Source organism: Bombus flavifrons, chromosome 1, assembly GCF_040668555.2.
Source record: "Bombus flavifrons isolate JBK064 chromosome 1, iyBomFlav1_principal, whole genome shotgun sequence".
NCBI classification, from domain to species: domain Eukaryota; kingdom Metazoa; phylum Arthropoda; class Insecta; order Hymenoptera; family Apidae; genus Bombus; species Bombus flavifrons.
Window position 1 is genome coordinate 7,127,650 of NC_138442.1, and position 21,550 is coordinate 7,149,199.

At 45.1% G+C, this 21,550-nt stretch overlaps 2 protein-coding genes across 6 annotated transcripts; one reads left to right on the top strand and one right to left on the bottom strand.

The window, feature by feature from the left end:
* Positions 1 to 405: 405 nt before the first annotated feature.
* On the bottom strand, positions 406 to 11,390 carry LOC138180443 (uncharacterized). 5 transcript variants are annotated; one of them, XM_069114330.1, is made up of 10 exons: positions 11,182 to 11,390; positions 10,526 to 11,068; positions 4,154 to 4,284; positions 3,919 to 4,023; positions 2,431 to 3,150; positions 2,147 to 2,301; positions 1,912 to 2,070; positions 1,526 to 1,795; positions 1,189 to 1,440; positions 406 to 1,068 (listed from the first exon to the last, which is right to left on the bottom strand). In XM_069114330.1, exons 2-10 carry the CDS (start codon positions 10,651 to 10,653, stop codon positions 724 to 726), a joined length of 2,265 nt encoding a protein of 754 aa, XP_068970431.1. In that variant the 5' UTR covers positions 10,654 to 11,068; positions 11,182 to 11,390; the 3' UTR covers positions 406 to 723. The 5 variants fall into 5 exon arrangements, with proteins under 5 accessions (XP_068970431.1, XP_068970441.1, XP_068970464.1 ...); XM_069114340.1 differs by having other exon boundaries at positions 11,157 to 11,390; XM_069114363.1 differs by lacking the exons at positions 10,526 to 11,068; positions 11,182 to 11,390 and adding an exon at positions 7,472 to 7,555.
* Positions 11,391 to 16,050: 4,660 nt separating this feature from the next.
* On the top strand, positions 16,051 to 20,213 carry LOC138180513 (uncharacterized). Its single transcript, XM_069114433.1, has 6 exons — positions 16,051 to 16,485; positions 16,673 to 16,904; positions 17,101 to 17,484; positions 17,558 to 17,719; positions 17,796 to 18,040; positions 18,105 to 20,213. Exons 1-6 carry the CDS (start codon positions 16,228 to 16,230, stop codon positions 18,261 to 18,263), a joined length of 1,440 nt encoding a protein of 479 aa, XP_068970534.1. The 5' UTR covers positions 16,051 to 16,227; the 3' UTR covers positions 18,264 to 20,213.
* Positions 20,214 to 21,550: the final 1,337 nt, after the last annotated feature.

Below are 21,550 nucleotides of genomic sequence, written 5' to 3' on the forward strand. Positions count from 1 at the left end.
AATTATTTGTTACTACGTATGATTTGTATACATATATTATACTTGCCACATTGTAAAGTTATTCTTAATCGTAAAGTTTGTTGTACTTGTTAACGATCGGTCGTATCTCTAACAATGCGAAGGAAAACGACAGTTCAGCGAAACATGAAAACAAACAAAAAATACTATAAGCGTACGACGATTTTCTCGCTATTGTTATATATATACTTATGTATTTGCGTACCATTGTCGAACGGCGTTTATCGTCAAAACACCGTTGTAAATAACAGGCATATTTGACAATTTACAAATACTATGTTGGAAATTTGCCGTCGCTTCGTGTTTAAAATAAAAAACTTAATTTTAGTTTTATTGAAGTACGGCAGTTGGACATCTGAAACTTCGGCACAAGAGAAATATGGCGTGAAATTGACATTACCAGTATTAAAACGAAACTACGTGATATAACCGATATAAATAAAGCGAAAATACGTGGTTGTTACCCCCCGAGAAATGTCGCAAGGATGCTGTACTGCGATAATAAAGTGTTTTTCGCGTCATCGATTCTCTCTTGTGTGCAGCTTGTCATTCTAGATTACGAGCGATGAAGATGAAACCTAATACGAAAGACAGGCACGTTAGGAAGCCGATAGCTTGTAACGAAAGATACGAACGCTAACGGATAGTCGTGATCGTAACGTCAGTCGATCAGCCGTGATCATTTGTCGACACCGAGTGAAATTCCTACGAATAGATGACTTTCGATCCGTATACTCGTTGTAACTTGACATAAAGCGTAACTGCACTGATAGTAGTGACGAGAATGGTAGTCAAGAAAAACGAGATCGCAGTATAAAAGCCACTGTATGTCATGCAAACGTTCATTGAGCTTCTTGCAACTTCCTCAACGGCAGTTTCCTCGAGCTGTTCCAAAACTTGGTTGCTAACTTTGCTCAAGTCCTCCACCATGATTACTTTGAAGCCACGAGCGACGCGTATCGGATCCGAGAGTGGCACGGCCGAACTGTTCGATGTCGTGTTTGTCGATGTCGACATTATCGATCGTCGCCGTCTACCCGGTTCGATTTGCTGAAAAGACCAAGCAGTATAACGTTTTGATTTAAACTGATAACGAAATAGGTAAGTTACGAGAATATACATAACCGATTATTACGTTTGATTATTACGATTACGTTGTAATGGGATTACCTGATTGGTATTTGAACATGGTTCGCAATCGGTCTTGCACAATTCCACGTTGCATTCGATGAACAGGTCCATCACATCGGGGAATTTAAAAGCTTGAAAGTACGCGTACGCGATAATCGATGCCCCCGTATTTCCCGTATCGTTCGTCTTTTGGAATGCACCGAATAATTTAGGTTTCAATATACATCCCATTTCGTCCGTCAGTTGTAACGTGTTGGTGGAAGATTCGTCGCGAGCAATACAGTCACGAACCTTAAAGCATACACATCCATCAGTACGATTGAGAAAGATAAAAACAGAAAGCGTTTTCGTGCGCATTACGAAACCTGGTCGGTACCTGGAGATCGAAGGCGGGATCTCCTTCTACGGAAACGACCAAAGTCATGGTCTCTCCGATCTTAACGAGGCCATCGGCGGTAGGCGCGAACGGTCCCCTTCCCACTTGTATGTCCAACTTAGCGCTCGCTGTGTCGCCGCTGAACGTTACTATTTCTTGATTCAACATGTCCACGGAGAAGTTAACCGTCAAGGCTTTATTGATGTTTCCTTCCCAGAGGCAACGAACTCTGCGTACCGTGTCCCAAACTTCTTGTATACCTGGTTCGTTCTGAAGGGAACGAAACGAAGAAAGAAACATCAAAGGAAAAGTAAATGACACGAACGTCATCGAAACGATGATAAGGAAGCTTCGCGTCGTTTTGTAGTCGCACAAAACGGATCTACCTGTAAGACGAGTACGTTCTCCAAGTATGCTTGGCCAGCTTGCCCCGCGAAATCGTTGATGAATTGGGTGCCGCAGGAATTTAGATTCAACGTGAACGAATATCGAGTTTGTCCGGAATTCTGTGCCACATACCTGCAATCTGGATTCGTAAAGAATCCCTGCAAACGTAGTACATAACGATGAATATCAGGCATCCCGTTGTTTACAATTTACAGTTAACCATACGTTGCTCACCTTAGAATAAATGACTCCGTCAAAGACGCGGTTGAACTCCATGTTGATAGTCATCATAGTCTTGCCACACTCGACATCGAGAGCGTGAATATGCGGCGGGTGTTTCAAGTCATCGTCTTCCGCGTTTCCCTCGCCCGTTCCAGAAGCGCTCGATTCTACGACAGCGAATGAAATTCGATTACGCTCACGTTATTCCGTGACTCTCGGCGTTTCGCTCTCGCCTCTGTAGTTTCATCGAGAGGAGAAAGCAACAGCCAAAGCTAACCCGAAGAAGAGAAGCTCACCTTCTCCGCCAGGGCCGGTAGCAACTCCGGTCGAAGAGGTTCCAGGGGGTTTCACGACATTGGTTCCGCTGGCTGCACTGCCGGTATTTTGAGGAGGAAACGCTCCGCCAGGAGTAGAGGAAGGGTAGCTACTCGGCGAGGAGGGATATCCAGCCGCGCCACTTTGATCGTAGGAATTGGCCCCGGCACCAGCGGTCGGATAACCGTTGGTTATGGTATATCCATCGTTAAAAGCTGATCCTTGCGCGGATGGCACGTAGGTAGGACTCGGCCTTTGAGTCGAATAGCCATAAGTAGTGGAGAAACCGGATGGCGTGGAGAATTTACCGGGTGCACTGGTGGTGAAGCCTGGTGTCGAGTAACCGTAACTGGTCGAAATTCCAGCGGAAGCGGAGGGTTGCTGAGGAGTGGAGCTATACGGCGGGAAAGCGGAAGAGCCAGCGTTCGAATAAGACGGTGTCGTGGTAGGACGAGGATTGTAAGAGGATGGTACGTAGGGTGATTGGTTGTTCGGAGGAAGATACGTCGATCTTTGGGTGGACTGTGAATCGACGTTCGGTGACGGTCTCTGGTAAGGATAATTCGTCGCCTGGTTCTGAGTAGGAGTTGTGTAGGTTGGTTGCTGGCTGGTCGAGGGCGCTTGGAAAGGTCGAGGTTTCTCCGGTGGTCTTTGCGTGCTATACGGCGGTAGATATCCTGGAGGATCCGACTGCTGACGAGCTGCAAAACGAACGATCTCGGCTGTGAGAATTCTTGATACATCGGTGTATCGCGCAGAGCATTTGAAAAGCCTCGCGATTCGACGTTCAACGACAACCTTTAAGTTCAAATGGTACGAGCCGCTGTCGATATCTGCGTTTAGTCTCTCGTACTCGTAACACGCGCCTATTCTCTAATTCTAGATGCGTCGTTACACGTGCTTACGAGCGCAACGCTCCTCGTTATTATATTGGAAATTCGATTAAAATGCCTCTATTAGATGTGAGTTTTGCCGTGTGATTTTTATCGGTAATATGCTGTGAAACGGCTAATAAGCGTGCATTAGTGCGGATCCACGTTAAAATGTGGTTAATTGCGTTTTCAAAATGACGGTTATTCTTTCGAACGATCTTACTACGATCGTCGAAAATTTCGCAAGTATCTTTTCAGAGCTTCCGGGTCACTGACTCGTCCAAATATCAGCACCGTTTTCGTTCGCCCTTAAACGCAGTTTTAACCTCTTCAGCGTCTCTCTACTTTTACACATGCATAGGTATGTCGAAGGTTTCCGTAGCAAAGTGACCTAATTATCATCGACGATTAACAAAATCGTAGAGTTGATTCCTCGCGGAGGTAAAAAGCATGATTGGCGTATCAGAAGACTGAAGTGGTCGAAAGAGGATCGGTGAAAGGGTAAAGACTACTGGAGAACGCATTGCTTTGGATATTGCATTCTTTGTGTTCTAGGGTTTGCCTCTCAAGAGGGTAAGCTCCTTGTGGAGAACGTACGTTTACGTGCGCCCTGCCGGTAGATCCCTTGAATCCACTCTAGGATATTTTGCGCCATCACGTCTGCGGCCGATACCGGGGCAGCTCGCTGGGTTCTCGAGTGTGCTAATGGATTTTAAACGATTGCTTTGATCAAAACATTCGCAAACTTGTTATCCTACGTTATCGCTTTCTTTCCTCCCGATCTTGATCGTAGTCGAGGCAGACTCGACGATTCGATCTGTATCTTTCTTACCGACTGCGGATGATGACGTTCTCACGAACAACGCATGTCCCCCTGGCATGTATTCCTGGCACACGGCTACGGCCACGAGACCAGCAACGGTCAGCAACGCTGCGATCTTCTTCATCCTCTTTACCTGTAACCTGTAACCATTTCTCTAACGACTCGTTTCTTTTCATTCGTGGAAATATTTCAATGGGAACAAGTATAATCGATAGCGATTCGCCGATCGGAGAAATATCGAACGAGATGGTTAACGAAGATACGAAATCTTATGTCTTTCGCGTGTACGTTTCAAGGCCGCGAACTCGTTTCCTGCCATACGAGTAAAGACAATGGAGGGTGCAACCGGTTGTTATCTGGTTCGCTTGCCTTTGTGACGCGAAAGGCTAACGAGCGCCGCCCTAATTTACAATACGTAGCATTTTATCGCGAATATCGCGCGAAGCCTAGGACTTTCGCAGACACGACATCACGTGAACGATAATTTTGTCTGATGCCGTTTGGTCGAATCGACGGTATCTCGGCTCGTTTCCACATAATTCATCGTTTCGACAGAAAGCTTAACGAGAGCATCTCGCAAGGTACAATCGTTAAATAGTTTTCTGGTCCTGAGAAAGGCCGTTTCCACCATTGTTTCGCTCTTCTCACGTACGAGTGCCGGTCTTGCGACGTTTCGTCAGATCAGATTACGAGGAACCGGCAATCTTCTAATCTCCTATCCGTGCTGTAATTCGAGAAATTTGGTCGGAACACGAGTATGACTCGACCCGTGGCTAATCCGCTGTCGTTTGCACGCAAAGGAGAAGCTTTTATACGAAAAGAAGAAGCTTCTTTATTCCATCCGCCTCCGGGTATACCTCAATACTCTGACGCAGTGTTTTACCGAGTCAAGCGATTCTACGTAACTTCGCCTATTTCGGCGTTTGAAAAAGGTCAGTTTTCTCTTTTTTCTTATTTTGGACGGTATTCAACGACGCAGAGAAAGTAAGCATAATCGGTTCGGATAGGAATCGTTTTCGTGAGAAAATCAGGAACCGTATTACGCGCACGTGTTACGATCGCCAAGGTGACGAAGAGAGGACGTTCACAGCTTCCGTATGCCGGACGTCTCGAAAGAAACGAAACCATTAAGATTAACGGGACGTTTCGTTTTCTCCTCGTGACTCGAATCGACTTGATCGCGCTAATACAAGTCCGTGCTCGGTAGGAAAATTCGAAACACTGTCGCTTTTCACGAGTTACGAGAGGAATACCTGGCTGTATCCCCGGATGCTTTCCATCGATATCTCTCGGATGCGGATTCGATTCGTCGCGGCACGACGGTGAAACCGAATCGTGACGGTACCGTGCATACTCGGCCGATCGATCGTGCGCTCGTCACGTTGATAGCGGACGTGTTCCGATCACGACGCGCTGTTCTTCCCTCAGAAACACCCGCACGTTGTCCACCGTTCGTTGCTCGCCGTTCCTTGTTCGTCGTTTCCCGTTTCTCGTTCGGGCAAAGGTTCGAGAAATGAACCGGCGCGCGGCGAGTCGTCGTGCTTCACCGAGGTGAAAGGTGAAAGTCGCGCTAGCCTCCAGGATAGAACACGCTGCTGATGCTTTTGCACAGTCCGCGTGGTCGTCGTACGGCGTCGCGTTAATGCGATACGCGCGCCGTTTCTTCCTTCCATTTTCGTCGATGAAATCAGATTTTCTATTTCAATTTTCATCCGCATTGGTGGAACGCGGTGTGTACGTACGCGCGGAGACGTAGCGCGTACAAACAGTGCCTTCTCCGCGTCCTATTCATTAAAATACAATCCGCGTGGGAACAGCGTGGAGGGGACTCAACGACGTGTTAGGAATTGCGCTCAAAGTTCGCTAAACGATGCGTCGAGACAACAGACTGTACCGACGATTAGTCGCATAACGCGAAATTAGTAATACGCGCTAACCGATGAGCCAACCGTATTTACGAATCGATCGTTAAAACACGTGGTTGATCAACTTTGAACCGGCCGTATTGTATGAGGTTTCTCAGTAATTTTCTTATGAAACGATGTCTTGGTGATTGTAATAGTATAATCAATATATTGGAAAATAACACAGAGGAAACGACAGGTGGATAAATTATTTGATTCCGTGGAACGCTAGTCTGATTCGCTTCTTCATCGTTCTTCTTTTTTTAATGGAATCTTATGATTTTTGTTCGATATCGTTCTAGATCTTAAAAAGGCAAATTCATTGGTCTCGTTAAGCGTACCGATCATTTAATCCGAAATTATTCCAGTTGACATATTTTGGACAAAAATTATTTCTCTGTAATTCGTTTGTTCTGTGGGAATAATGTCTCCGGAATTTGAATAAATCCACTTGAAGATTACTCCGATTAAACGATCGGTTCGTCAGGTTAACGAGGTCGGTGAATTTGTTTTTTAAGCTCTAAAAGGGTATCGAACTAAAAGTATAAGGTTCGATCAAAAGAAAAAGAAATTACGAAAGTAAAGAAATCTCGAAACATATGAGCACGATAAAAAAAACCGAGTCACGCCGTAATAAGCGTGCCACAGAACCAATCAATTTGTCTCTCTATCATTTTTTCGCGTTATTAATAATTACAGAGATATCGCTTTGTAACAGATTCACTGAGACACCCTGTATAACGAACGCATAATTGTACAGCATCGTGCGCTAAAGCTATCGCGGCCGAGTGGAAAGAAATGGAAAATATATGGTAATGATATGTGTGGGAACGTCCCAATTTGTAAATATTTATATAGAAATTAAAAGAAGAGCTTGTTGCACAAATGAGATTGCGATTACATTAGAATAGAGCGGCGCATGATTCCGTGATTAGCTGATCGATAACGAGCGCGATAGCGATACAGATACACAGATGCGATTGTCCGGTATTCTTATATCTCCGATATAAGTACATCTGACAACGCTGTCCAGCGAAATTTCTATCATTTTCCCGATCCTCGGGTAGTTTTTGTCCCGTTCCGCTGACATTGAAAATAAAAGGAACAAGAAGACGATCGGAGAAAGTTTTTCTGATATTCTCTTTTTTTTTCATCCAAGATGATGGAGAATTCGGCTAATGGATCTCGTTATCGGATTCGGACAATCTGAGTATCACGTTTCCCAGGCAAAATATTTCAGGAAATTACGACCGCCATCACCCGTCACGAAACTCGTACACACTCGCCTGATGATTCTTTCATGTCATACCTATTAGCAAGGTAATGGGATATTTGATCGGCCTTTCTCTTTTAACGTGCAAACTTAATATCGTATTATCGCGAACGATTAAAATCGATGACGATGCGTCGACTGTTTACATACACATCCTCCGCATGTGTGTAAATAATTTAGCAATATCGTTCAGACGCCATATACGGTACGAGCGATACGCGAACAACATAGCTGACGTTCGGAAGCTGATTCGTCCAATTCTAAACTCGTCTCGCTCGAGAAACCCGGAGAAGCCTGCGGGGTATGTAGCGTGCGGTAATTGCGAGCAGCGGTTCACGTTGGTAACGCAGTAGCGCGATTATCATAGGGAAATTTGTTAGGTTTGTAAACAGCGGTTTGTAGAGTTTGCAAAGTTGGTAGGGGCTAAAGTGGTCATTTGCGGCAGCGCGATTGAGCAAGTGTAACGTGCACTTGAGATGCTGTGGTTTCGCTTCTGCGCCTCCACTTTTCGACTGGATGCGCCAGCTTAATAAGATGACGGAACGTTGCTCGTTCATTATTCGCATTTCGTAACAAGCCTCGCGCTAGACGCAGGCTGCGCCGACCGAGATCGACCCAACGACCGTTTCTTACGTGTTAACGATACAGCTGATCGACGCACAGTGCACGGAGACCGCCGAATCATACTCGAAAGCGAATCCTCCAACTTCCCGTTGCGTTAAACCGAGCAGCCTTCTTTTCAAAATACCCGAACGCTTTAGTTTGCACGCCTAAGCGGAAACCATCGGCGCCTCGAAAACAAGCGGTGAAAGCTAGCTACGACGTTTCGAAGATTATCTAGAGAAGCTATAGAAAAAAAATTATTGTAGCGCTATCGGATGTTAATCGTGCTAACGAGAAGGGACAAGAGCGGAGAGCAGAAGAGCGTTTGGAGGTGGTTGCAAGTTGCGAGAGATCTGCTAGTGAAAACTGGCAGTTACGTCCGATAGGTCTGGGTTACGAGGACATCGATTGCCTTACGAGTCGTGAAACGCGATGCGCGCGGGTCTTTGTGTGCACGCGCGCGCAAATTGTTCCTCGTGGTTTCTACTTCGCAATGTCAGCCGGAGGCGGATCGACGACGAGGTCGCGTCGAACAGCCGGTTCGAACCTTTTTCTAAAACCGGTACACGAAGGCGTATTCGTCTCTAGCTGCGGTGTGGCCATCGTGTAATTCGATAGAATTCGGAAACGCTGCGGCAAGTTGGAGCGTTAATCGAATGTCGCAAAAAAGATTTTCCAGATGTCTGACCGAGTCTCTTTAGAAATGACAAATGTTTAGAACGTAACATAGGTTAGGCGTCGAGCGGAACTAGGGAAACTATTTTCGTGTTCTACGGAAGCATAGGCTCCGTGGTTTCTCGATCGATAACAATTTTCTCGCCGAGTTGCGACAACGTTCGAATCGTGTTTCGCAATTCGAAGATTGTCTGTGATTTTCAGAGGGAACTCTACCGTCTCACGTTCGCCGTGCTACAACGGTCAAATCGTTGAATCGTTGAAACGAGTTATTGCCGGCTAATTAGGGTAATTACCTTCCGTTGGTTCTTACCGGCAAAAGATGACGTACCGTGAAACCAACGAAAGATGATATAACGGAATCTAGTAAAACAGAAAACACGTTCGGATTATACGCAAAGAATTTAATTGTTCTCCGTGAGTATCGCACATATCGAGGAACATTGATTTTTACATGGAAAAAGTACCGAGAAATCGGCCTTCTCGCGACCTTCGTCACGGAGAAAGCCGAGAGGATTCGACTCGTCAAAAGCATCGGCCACGTTAGAAGGCGGCGATCATCCACGCGATTGCGATCCGACAAAATCACACACTCGATTACCCAAATATTTCGAAAGATCTCATGCTCCTTCGTATCGTTTTCGGAAAACTTTCCCTTTCCGCTTCTTCTCGATGATATATGACTTTCTCTATAGGTGCGGACACTTAGGACTTGGGACTCGCTCCCGGCGACGAGAAACGTTAAACGAAGATTGCAGCATCTACGCTTCCAGTTCTTTCTACAGCAAATGAAGTTACGTCATTTTATTGGTTAAAGAACGCGCGAAGGAATTTTTTCACGTGTGTTTTGCTACCTTCGACCTGGATTCGAACGAGAGATGCCAAGGGTCGGCGAAGGAGGAAAAGCCTGAGTACCACTGATCTAACGATTATCGTGGAGTCGCGGACACATCGCGGATGTATAGTGTAAGTATGCAGACAGCGCGCTTTCTTCGGGATGCGGCTACCAAAATCAACCGTCTTCGTTTTGTCTCTCGCTCACGCTTTCGCTCTCGCTCTTACTCTCACTCTCGTTCTCGCTCCGCGTTCTCGCGTTCGCTCGTCTGCCAGATCCTCGCGTTTGCTTATCGTTATCGACACCACTTTCTTTCGTTCGGTGAATATCGGGGTTAGTGGAACCAGAATTTTGCACATTCTCAAAGGTATGTTTATATCGCGTGCGCGCGTCACGAACTCCCTTTTGCAAAATAAAGCAACTAAACCGCAACTAAAGCAACAGTTCCATGCGTGGCGAACGTGGAGGCCGCGCAGTATCAAACCGAATTCGATCTCAGCCTCTGCGAATTCTTCGTGCTGCGACTTGTAACTTTCCCATCGTTTTTCGTTACATCGACGTCGAATTTGTACGAACGACATAGCCGTTAAAAGGAAGAAAAAGTGAATCGATATACTCGCGTTTCGTTTAAAGTTGCGTGCAAGTTTTAACGTAAATAGTCTCGCTCGGTGTAGACTACAGTCACGGGCAACATCGGTCATTCCGCACACGAAACGTGGCTTTCTTCTTCGCGGTGCAATGAATTTGTATCTCTCCTTCCAAGTTCCATGCGTTTTCTACCGTGTGAAAATGCAACGCGTGCTCGTAAACGTCGCTGCATTCGCTGGTTTTCGTTCTAGCCGAAACATCGATCGATTCGAGCGATTCCTATCGAGAGAAGTTTGCGAATATCGCGGACGATGCTCTGTGCGTTTGTCACCACGACGCTTTCTCCCCGGAGTTTGCTCGTGGTGGCGCGAACCGCGAACGATCGGGTTGAAATTTTCGATGAGAAAAGAAAAAAAAAAAAAAGAAAAAATGAAGAAAGATAAAAATAGGAAATTGTGAAGAAATGGACGGAAACGAAATGCGAGCAAAGTTCAGACACTCACCTCGCAGCGAAATCCTTTTGACGGGAGACGAACACGAAGCCGATCTTCCCTCGTGATTCGTGCGGAAGATTTGCGTCGTGCACACGCTTGTGAGAAAGGTGAGAGTGAATAGCTGGGAGCATCTTCATTCAAGCTTTATATAGGTATTGTACCCCCTTTCCTAGCCGGTTTGTAGAAAGAGCGTGCCATCGCTGTAGCCTAGCGTAATTGTATCGTCAACAGGAGCAGCGACGAATCAGAAAAATGCATCAACGAAATTGCGCTATGCAAAAATTCTTCCAATTTCCAGGATTCGTTTTAACAGTTGAACGAGGTGCGAAGCTGGTTCGTGCGGTAATTCCAATGGAGTTTCATCGTCCGCAGTTCTATTGGGTTGGCAACTAAGTGATTGCGGGTTTTGTCATTAGATGGTATTGACAAAATCTGCAATCACTTAGTTGCCAAGCCAATACATTCGCCGAAATAGTTTTTCTTTTATCTCTGGAACGCTCGCCGATTACGTGGTCTTTGTTGGAGTGCATGCGACGATTCAAGTTTCTCCTTCTAAAATCGTAAAATCGGTTATCGAATAATCGATTATCGTCGTGCTCGGTCTCACGTGTTTCCCATTTATTACGCAACGAACAATTACATTGGCCACTTCTCGCGATGCTAACTTCACATAGAGCGGCAAAAATGTTGATCGCCTCGTTTCCACTGGTACTCCGGTTAAATCGAATCGAAGGAATTATGGTTGCCTGGCAAACGTTCGCCGGCAACTCGCGAGAGTCACGTTTTCTGGGTTCGCGGCACGCGTATACGCACTTACGCGTGTTTATCTCGCCGACTCTCGTCGATGTCGGGCAAATCCATAAACCATGGTCCGCGTGAACAGACGGTAACTTTGTCGCAGCCGATGCACGCATACCGCATCCGCCGGTGTTACCAACGAAAGAAAATATTTTTGTTAATTACGATCGAGGCTAACCGCGTGCAAAATTATGGAAAATGAAGAGAATTTGTCAAAAGTTCAAACGTTCAGTTTCGAAAAATACGAAAATACGCTGCGTAATGGCGAAAGTTTGACAAAGAGAGATACTGTATTTGTCGGGATTTTCGTGTTTAAAAGGTCGCTGTAATCATGTTATTTTTATTACCAGCTTTCTACCGGTGCCCATAAGAATTTTAACGTCTCAAAACTTTCATGATTTATTAGATGAGTTACGTCACAACCGTAGAGCGAAGCGATAATCGAAGCACGCCAAACCTATCGATAACGATTATAGCACCGAAAACGGAATGGACAGTGGCGAGCTTTTAAAAAGTCTATCGATTTCGTACTCCTTTCAACGTGAGTATTTTCGTTTAAAGACACGTTTAAAGACAGAGCAAAGAGAAGGAAGCGGAAGAAAGTCAAGTTTCCGAATATCAGCGATGATTAATTAATCGGTATCGATATAACTGTTTGATGGAAGAAAAAGTAGCCAGGATGCTGAAAATCGTCCTTTTGGATGAGGACGTATAAGAAACTGCAACGATTTTTCGATATATCTCGCGGTATGTTTAATTGCATGATCAGTGACAGACGTTTGGATCGAGGGGATTGCGCGGTGAATATTTTAAGCGCAACGATAATTTGATGGCAGCTGCGAGCCGTATTAGCTGGATTAGCCGTATTAGCCGTGTTAGTCGTATTAGTCGAATCGATGAGAAAATTTCAGGCTATTAAATCTGTTACGTCGTGCGGTGCATGAAAACAACGGACAAGAGCGATGCGATTTACTGCTTTTCAACTTAAATTTCAGCTTTATATCTACGGTTACGGGCTGTCGTTATTTTTACGACTTACGCCATAGTTAATTTCCCTTTTTCTTCTCCTTTTTACTATTATTATTATTATTATTATTATTATTATTATTATTATTATTATTATTGTTGTTGTTGTTCTTGTTGTTGCTATTACCAATATAATTAATTACGATCTGAATTAATTTTGGGATTAAATGGAAGTATATATAGTTCGACGTTTCTTAATTATATAGCTATTTAGTTTAGACTACGATTACATATATTCCGCGCCTTGGAACGTTTGAATCATCGAAGCAAACGTAAGAATGAATGGACGAGCGAAAGGTTCTCTTAATGTTCGAACTCAGACTGACCCGTTTGATACTTCTTTAGTTTGTCCGTTACGCAACGAAGAATGCAAATTCGTTGTTGACTAAAGCAACGGATGGTATTCGTCATAAAAGAGTGACCAAGTTTCAGAACGAACTATTTTTTATGCAAATACAAAAGGATAACGAAGGAGAAAGTTTTGCGACGCAGCAGCACCCTGAATAGTAAAGTGTAACGCGCTTTGGGCGCGCATTACGAGGCAAAAAATGCTAGGAACGATTGATAAGAAAGGAATGAAAATTTAACAGGCAAGAAGGACACAGAAGTACATAATTAGCAGTTGGAACGATTTGAACGTAGCAGGCTGTGATGGAAGGCAGTGCGGCTGTTTACACAATAGTTGGTAAAGGTGGTATCCTACCTTATTGACGTTCGTGGACTTACCGTCGGTTTCTTCGATCTTCGGAACACCGGTGCCACCTTCGCAGAAGATATCATAAACTATTTCCATTAAGCTGCAACCGATTGATTCGACATTCTCTTCTTTCGATTTGCTCATTTGAAAATGTTGTGCACGCACACACGCGCGCGCGCACACACACATACATATATATCGCATTTGTATGTATGAATACTCTCGGTCTTTTGGGAAATTTGTTGCGAGTAGCGCAGTGTTGTAAACAGAAATCGAACAGTTCAACGAGATTGCGCAAAGCGGTAGCGAGTAAAACACAGATGACAGGTATTCAGCGGCGAAACTACTCGGTTAAAAGTGGAGTTGTAGCGATCTGGTGCAAAGTTAGTAACACGCAGCTAGAATCACGCGTAATTAGATTCGCTTACAGATAACTTTTACCGTAACCGTATCTACAGATTTCAATAACCTTCTCTCTCTTCCGGAAATCTCACTTGTCATAATTTTTCAGTACTTTTCGTTTAACGACTGTTTTATGTATTCGGTGTCCGGCGAACAAGCAGCTTTCTATGTTTCTTTGTGTATATCGCGCGTCTTGAAGTTCGAGCGCGAAAACTCGATCGTTTTGTATGAATCCTGAAACACGAGTATTGTTTTTCTTTCGTGTGATATTCGTCGCATCGAACGAGACTAACGGTACAGGTGGAATCTCCTACATTGACTATCGATATAATTGAATCATATCGAATACGAGGCGAATGTGGGGGGAAAGAAAGGACAGAAAAAGAGTATGTAAGAGATCGACGAGATAGCGTAGCCATGTCCCATACGAGACTCCGAGTTATCTCTCGTTCACGAGTTGCGGATATATCGGTCAAAGCGGAAATCACATCTACGCGTTTCATGCTTCAACACCTTCTGTGACTTTTTATTTCGGCTCTACGTACTAACAAACGGCGCTGCTTCGTTTATCGCGTTTACCATCCATCAAAACGTATATTATATAACGTAAATAAATAAAATAAAAATTGACAAATGTTTTATTATTATTTTAAAAGAAGAAACGAGCAAAATGGAGCGTGGCAAGAGACAAATAAGGTTACTTTGCTAAGTTGTAATTAAAGAGAAGCACGAAGAATACGTTCGAAGGAAATGTACATTGATCATCAGGCAATTTGTTCGTTTGTATTAATATTAATATCGTTGTTGGTGTGTCTGTTTGATCGCGTCTTTACCTTGACAAATATAAATGAAAATATCTTTGACCGTATTTCCTACGTCAATGTCGATCGCATGATTTATACGACTCGGTTAGCCAAAATAACGTAAATTAGCAAAAATAAATATCCTCTGGCTACGTAGGCAGCGATTCGACTCGACTCGCGAGACGAGCTTCGCTTTGTTCTCGCAAGGGTGTTCGGAGAAGAACAGCCTCGCTCGAAACATGTATTTGCAACATAACGTTGTTCAAGCGGAACAGCCAGTGTGCAGGCGTGTTTGCGTTTCGTTATGAAAAGCATCGTGAGAAAGCGACAGCGCTGTTCGTGCAGCAGCAAAGGTTGTAAAATGCGTTTGCGTTGTTCCAACTGTAACCAGCACATTCGTTGATTAATTACGTATTTTCTCTTCGCGGTACTTGACTGGAGTTTGCATAATCTTGCGGCTGACAGCTGGCAATCTCGAGAGCGAATCGGTCCTCGCTTCTATCGAGTTTAGGGATTTTACTCGACAGTCGCGTGTGGTTTCACGATCGAGATTTCGTGCCACACCGAAACCATAGAAGAGAGAATTTTCCTCAGATCCAAAGGCCATAGTTATCGACTGCGTCCACGGATACGGATACCAGATCTCGTTTCCTGTCATAAGTAAATATTTGAAAGAAAGGCCTGCTACCTACTATCACTGACCACTCGTCGCGAGCGTTTCTCTCCACGCGTAAAAGTGAAATGCTCCCGTGCGCGAACACGCGCCGTCTCGAGGAGAAGTCGTTTGGTTCGTTGACTTGGAAATTCTTACAATTAGTGGCGATAGCGAACGTGCGCTTGCAATTTGTTTCCTTCTCGGGTCGGCAAGCGATCCGACAAGGCGCTTAATTTCCCATCGACGAAAACTTGTCGAGGTCTTAATCCGCGAACTGAAATATTTGCTTAGTTTCGAGTAAACAAAGCGAATCTTGTTCTCCATCTCGACACGGATGGTTTGCGTAAATTGCGCAAACTCGGCTGGCGCGGGTTGCCGCTCGTAAATATTGCGCAAGTATAGCCGACGGCTAATCGCGAAACAAGCGCGACAAAATTTAAACGATAGAAAGTTAAATGGTTTACACGTGCATTACGAATGTATATACCGAATAAGAATCTGTACACGTATGTATCTATATGTATCTGTAGATACGTCCGCGGTTTGTACACGTAGCAGAAGAAGCGCGACCAGTGCCACGCGCGATATTTTATTTCTTTTTCCTTCAGACCGACCATCCTGCACGATATTTCTAGCGCGATAAAAATTAATTAGAAGCTGTATCGTAATAATAATAATATAATAAAATAATACAAGTAAGTTGAGACAATAGGAGACTGCGGCGTCTGCAATCGCAACGAAGGTCATCGCATCGCGTGGAAAATGTAACGCGTCCAATCACCGTCAGTCCGCTATAAAAAATTAATTCGAAGCCTAACGTCGCGTGAGTACGTCCGTTCCATCGATGGAAGAGTTTCGCGTGATTTTCGCTACGATCGATGTTACATTAAAAGGGCGCGGTTGCGTGGAATTTGAAATTAATTAAAATGAATTGCGGCGAAATAAACGTGAAAGAAAGTGGAATGGAGAAGAGGTCAGCGCAGAGTAGGAACCGAGAGTGCGATGTTTCTCGCGGCGAGCAAGCGGAGAAAACAACGTGCAAAACTACTAAGGACTGTACGCACCGCGAAAAGAACGACGAATCGCGGCGATCTGTTTTGTCGAAACAAAAGCGATCGCACTTCTGCCAAGATAGTCTGCGTTTCTTTAAACGCTTTCTTACGATCGTACGCGTTCTTGCGATCCTACGTTCTTACGTCTTTAAGCGTTCGTTCTTGATTGCTCGAGCAACAGCGATCCAATCGGCGAGCCCCCCGCGCCCCGGCCAACGATACATCGCGATCGATCGACGCCGCACCGTATCGGTTTCTCATACAGTTGCTAGCCGAGAATGCCGCGCAATTTGTCGGAAGCCGACAGAAAGAAGAATCAATTCGACAAGGAAGAACGAGTTCATCTATTGGCTATAATGAAGCAGTACGCGCCTCTGTTGGATAAGAGCGCTTCTACCTTGGCCCGTAAAAAGATTTGGACGACCATCGAGGATGAGTTTAAGAAGGCCGGTTTTACTCGCAAAACGTCCGCTCAATTGAAGAAATATTGGCAAAACTACAAGTATCACTGCAAGAAGGCTATGGCGTTTGGCAAGGTATTCTCTTCAGGTTTTCCCTTTATCCATCGAATTCGTGTTAAAACGTGCCCGTTATGGAAATCCTATTTCAACGAGATCGAAGGTCCGCGCCAAACCTCGCACTTACGCGTCCGCCTTTTTCCGTAGCTTCGCGTACCTTCTCCTCCTCCTGAAACAGCTCTGACATATAATGGACACATTGTAGGAAAATAAGAAGTGCATAGAATCGGAGACGAGCGAGTGCCTCGAGTGGAATAGATACCAAGTTTTCGTAGAGAATCGGTCGCCGGCTAAGTTTTCGCAAATTCCTGATGTCGTTCGATCGTTGGCCGATCATTTGCAGAGGTCGCCGACGAAATCAGGTGGCCGGTTTCGCGACAAATACGAAGACAACGCAGCCACCGCTCACCATTCCAGCAACCTGGATGCTTTCATTGGTATTCTTCTCTTATTTTTACCGCTTGCCTCGGTAGTTGTCCATCTGCCCGTTTATCGTTCGCTCGCGCAAACCGTCTAATATCGTGGCCCGTGCAAAGCCCTTGCAGTTGCATAGTCTTTCGTTCGAGCTGTTTAAAACGGCGATCGAAGCTTGTCGAGAAAACGATGGAGAAATAAACGGTTGGCCATTTTAAGATCTGTCGCGAGTCAAAGTGGAGCGGAACGACGACCAAGCGTCTGACGATTCCAAGGCGGAAGGCACGAACGCATTGGAGAATGTAAGCCTTAAAGAGGACATCAATTTGGAGGAGAGAAAGGAGATCCTTGCGAACGAGGATCGTCTGGTAGTATCGACATCGTCGTCGTTGTCGTCATCGTCGTCGTCGTCATCGTCGTCGTCGTTGTTATCGAGTAACGCGACAGAGTGCAAAACTATGAATCGGATCGTTGTGTCCAACGCGCGTATTTCCAACAACAGCGTCACCGTGTCGGTGATTTATCCCGAGAACGACAACTCGTACTTTCCCACAAACGCGATCGACGGCACGGTGCAGACATCTTTGTCTTCCAGGCGGACAGGTAAAAAGCAAAAAGATTGTTGTTTGTTACTTGGAAACAACGGTCAACGCTTCCAACGTTTTTTGCATTTTAGCGGACGCTGTGTGGAACGAACAGCAGGCGCAGCAAGGCGACTGGTTAAATTCGAGAAAAACGCGCGCCACGAACGATGGTGCACGCGCGATGCCATTCGGTTACCATCACAGTTTAGCGGAAAGTAAAAACGATCGAACGCGTTCGAAGGAAACGAATGCAAGTAAGACAGAGAGAAAGGGAGTCGGTGCGTGGATTGTCGATGTTGTGGATCCGATGAAAACGAGATATTTTTGCAGACAGCGAGGTATACGGTTCGTTGGAATGCAACGCGAACGACGATTCATCGCGCGATAAGAAAATGGAAAAATCGTCGAAGGAAGATGGCGATCTGATCGCGACGGAGAGCGACGAGAACGAGGTCGGTGGTGTCCGAGCGAGAAACTCGACAGCTCGAAGGGACCAGAGCTTCGGAAAGGGCTACGTTTTTCTCACGGATTATCGTAGTCGATTGAAGCACCGGTTGCTTCTGCAACAGCTCGAAGTACGTTGATGGAAATTTTAACCGAGGAAATTGGCAAGACGTTTGTCGGTTCGGTTGGTTGCAGGCGGAGGAGAAACGGTTGAAGATCAAAATCGCGGAAATGGCCATTCAAGAGGTGCAGTTGAGGATAAAAGCATTGAGCGAGGATATGCGACGCACGGAGGAGTTGCATCGGTTGCGTTTAGCGCGCACTGCAGCTGGAAATCGGCAAACGTTCGAGTAGCCAAACCTGCGCAGCATTGCTGAAAAAAGAAGAAAAGGTGGAGGGCAAGGTGGTGCGTTCACGTGTGCTTCAAATTATTTTTATTAATCACCATCATTATCGTGTGTTACGATGTCGTGGTTATTTAGAAAAAACGCCTGGGACCATACAAAATAACAATGCGTTTAGATTTTCGTGGTAACCGAGCAACCTAGCTATGTATATCGAGGTCACGATGTTCGTCTCGGTTGCTTCCGTCGTCCATTCGTCGTACGATCGTCCGTATCGTCGACGAACCAGCCGTGGATCCTCGATCAACCACGGAACACGGATAACGTGTTATCGCGTAACAACAACATTTCTTCCGATCCGATCGTAACTGTCTGCCCCCTTTTCTGTGTTTCTCTACTCACCGCAGTCGCGATTATCGCAAACCCGCCGTCGTGTTTATTTACAATTTACAAGCATGTCCGTTCGTTCCCTGCCACCTCGTAACTAACGATTTTCCTCGTATTTAGTGATTGTTAATAATTATCACAGAAAGTTCGTAAAACAATGACCTTGACGTATGTCGGCGTGTACGCATGTCTGCTGTGTGTTTCGTGTTCTCGTGTGAATGTCATGTGTGTCCGTGTAGTATGTACCCATCGAGAATCGTTTCTTTTTCGCTTTCTTTCTTTCCGCCGCGTACTTTCTTCTCTTTCTCCGTTTTCTTTCTTCTTTCTGTCTTCCTTTCTTTCTTTCTTTCATTCGCGTTTGCTCGCCGAACGGGAGAGTACCGTACGCGTTCTAGACGGAGAAGTTTGTCACGTTGCTGAGTAAGTAGAGTAGAGTAACAGTAGATTAGCGTTTAGTATATAACTAGCGATAATAGCGATACGAGTATAGTGGCACGCATTAGAATAGCCCTTTTAACTTTGCAGCATTTCAAAATATCGAGTAACGCTATAGTAGAATAATTCTTTTTAATCGTACGCGTGAAGAAATTGATTTTCTTTTCATTCGAGTCATCGAACGAGCGAGAGCGAGCGAGCGAGAGAAAAAGAGAGAGAGAGAGAGAGTGAGAGAGAGGAGGGGAGCGGAACCGATCGATAGTTCGACTCTCTCGTATTTTATCCTATTTTTGCGAATCATCGAACGTTGGAAAAGTGATTTTCCTTTGGTTCGATACAACTAGTCGGAAAAACTTGTCGTTTCCCAAACCAAGGGCAGAACGTTGTAAACCTTATAAAGCCGTTTTGATTGTCGCGATAAAGTTGCCCGTCGAATGGAATTCGAACTCGATATCCTAACAGCTGGTCCGCGTCATACGACACGAACGAACACGACCGTGTTTCCATCGCGTTCATCGCAATTTTCAATATCCACGTGAAATGTTCTGTTCAAGAAGCTGGAGAACTCTCCTTCTTCTCTTCTCTCTCTCTCTCTCTCTTTCTCTTTTTCTCTCTGCGGATTTACTAATTCGTAAAATATTTATAAAAACGAGCTTCGCGACGATAAACGCGCGAAAAGTAGTAGTAGTAGATATATCTTGCGGAGGAATGCAAAACTTCGAAGAAGATATTTCAACGCGCGTTACCACGTATTTTTACTTCCTCTTTTCCACTCGCTTCCTTGTGCTTCTTCCTTTCCCCTCTCTCTCTCTCTCTCTCTCTTCCTCTTTTTTCTCAAGTTTCGTCGTATCACTCGTTTCGTACCACTGGCAAGTTAAAAGGAGGAGACTGTAGCTCGACGAAGCTTTACTACACGAACTTTACACGGAAAGCATCTACAAGTCTCAGCTAAGCAAAAATCCTTTTCCTACAACGTCTTTTGGAAATGTAAAAATTACTAAATCAAGCCAATTACCAGTCCATGATTCGCCGGTACACGAACAAGTCGCCGTCTTGTCGAGCCACTTCTCCGATGCACGCGCTGTTACAGCCGCGGCTTCGACAATCCATTTCGAGTAACCGGCAAACATCCAAAACGAATTTGGTTGCTTGTACGTCGGCTATCAACGTCACCGGATTTTCACGTTCTACGACTGTGTAGCATGTCGGTGGAACGCTTGATCGGGAAAGCTTCGGAAAAGCGAAACGAAACGAACTCGAGAATATCTCGAAGAATAAGAAATCGTCGCTGAACGAAGTGCACAAGTAATGCGAAGAACAAAGCGTCGGTTAAATCGCGACAGGATTTTCGAGTATACGCGTCGTCGATTTCTGTCCGATCCGATCGAACAGGTTAACAATCTCCGATAAGAAAGATGGTTAACGTTCGGTCGACACGAGCAACGAGGATATCCGGATCAATCATACGGATGAAAGAACGCAAACGTTTCGCAATCATCGAATTGATATAGTTGAGCCGACGACACAGCACGAGTTAACTTGCCAACGATCGATCGGCGTATACGTACGATATGATAGCACAGAGCCGGTGGTTCTCCTGTTCGGTCCACCTCGGTGTACCTCGATTCGATAAATCTGCTTGCGAAGATTTATCGCTCCTTATAAGCTTCTGCTTGGTTTAAAGTCGATGGAATAACGCGAGGATCGCCGAAGTAGAGTTGAAACTCGAAAACATCGGCGTTGACTCGCGGCCGATCTGCTGGTACAGCGAGTGCTGCTGCGAATTCGCTGGCTTTTTACATTTATTCGTCGGTTAAAAAATGTCTTGTCGACAGCGCTAACATAGTTCTTCGATTATTGCTACTGTTTGACAAGGTTCGACGAGTTCGTTCAACAACCTCCGTTCGTTTTCTCGCGTCCGTCCGCGTGTTTCCTCCGATCGTTCGTCCAACTATCGAACCTTTGGAACCTTCGATCGGAGAAACTCGGCGATCAGCTGAGATTCGCGCTGTCATCGATCGTACAGTTTTGATTAAAAAGAAAAGGTGGTCGACGAGTTGCCGAACGTAGCACGCATACAGGTACATCGCCTTGTAGTCGCATGCGCGAATCCACATTCTACAATCTACCGGTTTTCGTTATAAATGTAAACCGTTGTTCTTGTGCATTGCACGTGGAACCGGTACGATGCATTGCGTGTAATTTCCAAGGAACAAGAGTAAACGCTAATTCTATCTAAAATCGTTTAAACTTTCTTTCTCGCTACGGTTCGTAAAGTAGATGAGAAGGTTACCTTCTAACAAGAAAAACTTTGGTAATACGAACGACAAACGGGACGGTTTTTCCCACTTTGATTTACCTGTTTTTAACGTTCTCGTAGCCTGGAAGTTGCTCCATGACAACTAGAAAAAAATCTATCAAATGTCACGGCTATTGAACTTTTGGCAAATACCAGTTACATACGTTGTATACGTT

Bases quoted from the DNA above. Each gene is read 5' to 3' on its own strand.
- LOC138180443 (XM_069114330.1), bottom strand. From the start codon at position 10,653: ATGAAGATGCTCCCAGCTATTCACTCTCACCTTTCTCACAAGCGTGTG. The intron at 3,151-3,918 runs GTACGTTCTCCA...TTCGTTTTGCAG, and splicing joins CCGGCAGGGCGCACGTAAAC to CTCGTCAGCAGTCGGATCCT. The intron at 1,441-1,525 runs GTACCGACCAGG...GTATGCTTTAAG, and splicing joins ATCCCGCCTTCGATCTCCAG to GTTCGTGACTGTATTGCTCG.
- LOC138180513 (XM_069114433.1), top strand. From the start codon at position 16,228: ATGCCGCGCAATTTGTCGGAAGCCGACAGAAAGAAGAATCAATTCGAC. The intron at 16,486-16,672 runs GTATTCTCTTCA...GACACATTGTAG, and splicing joins AGGCTATGGCGTTTGGCAAG to GAAAATAAGAAGTGCATAGA. The intron at 16,905-17,100 runs GTATTCTTCTCT...GGCCATTTTAAG, and splicing joins CAACCTGGATGCTTTCATTG to ATCTGTCGCGAGTCAAAGTG.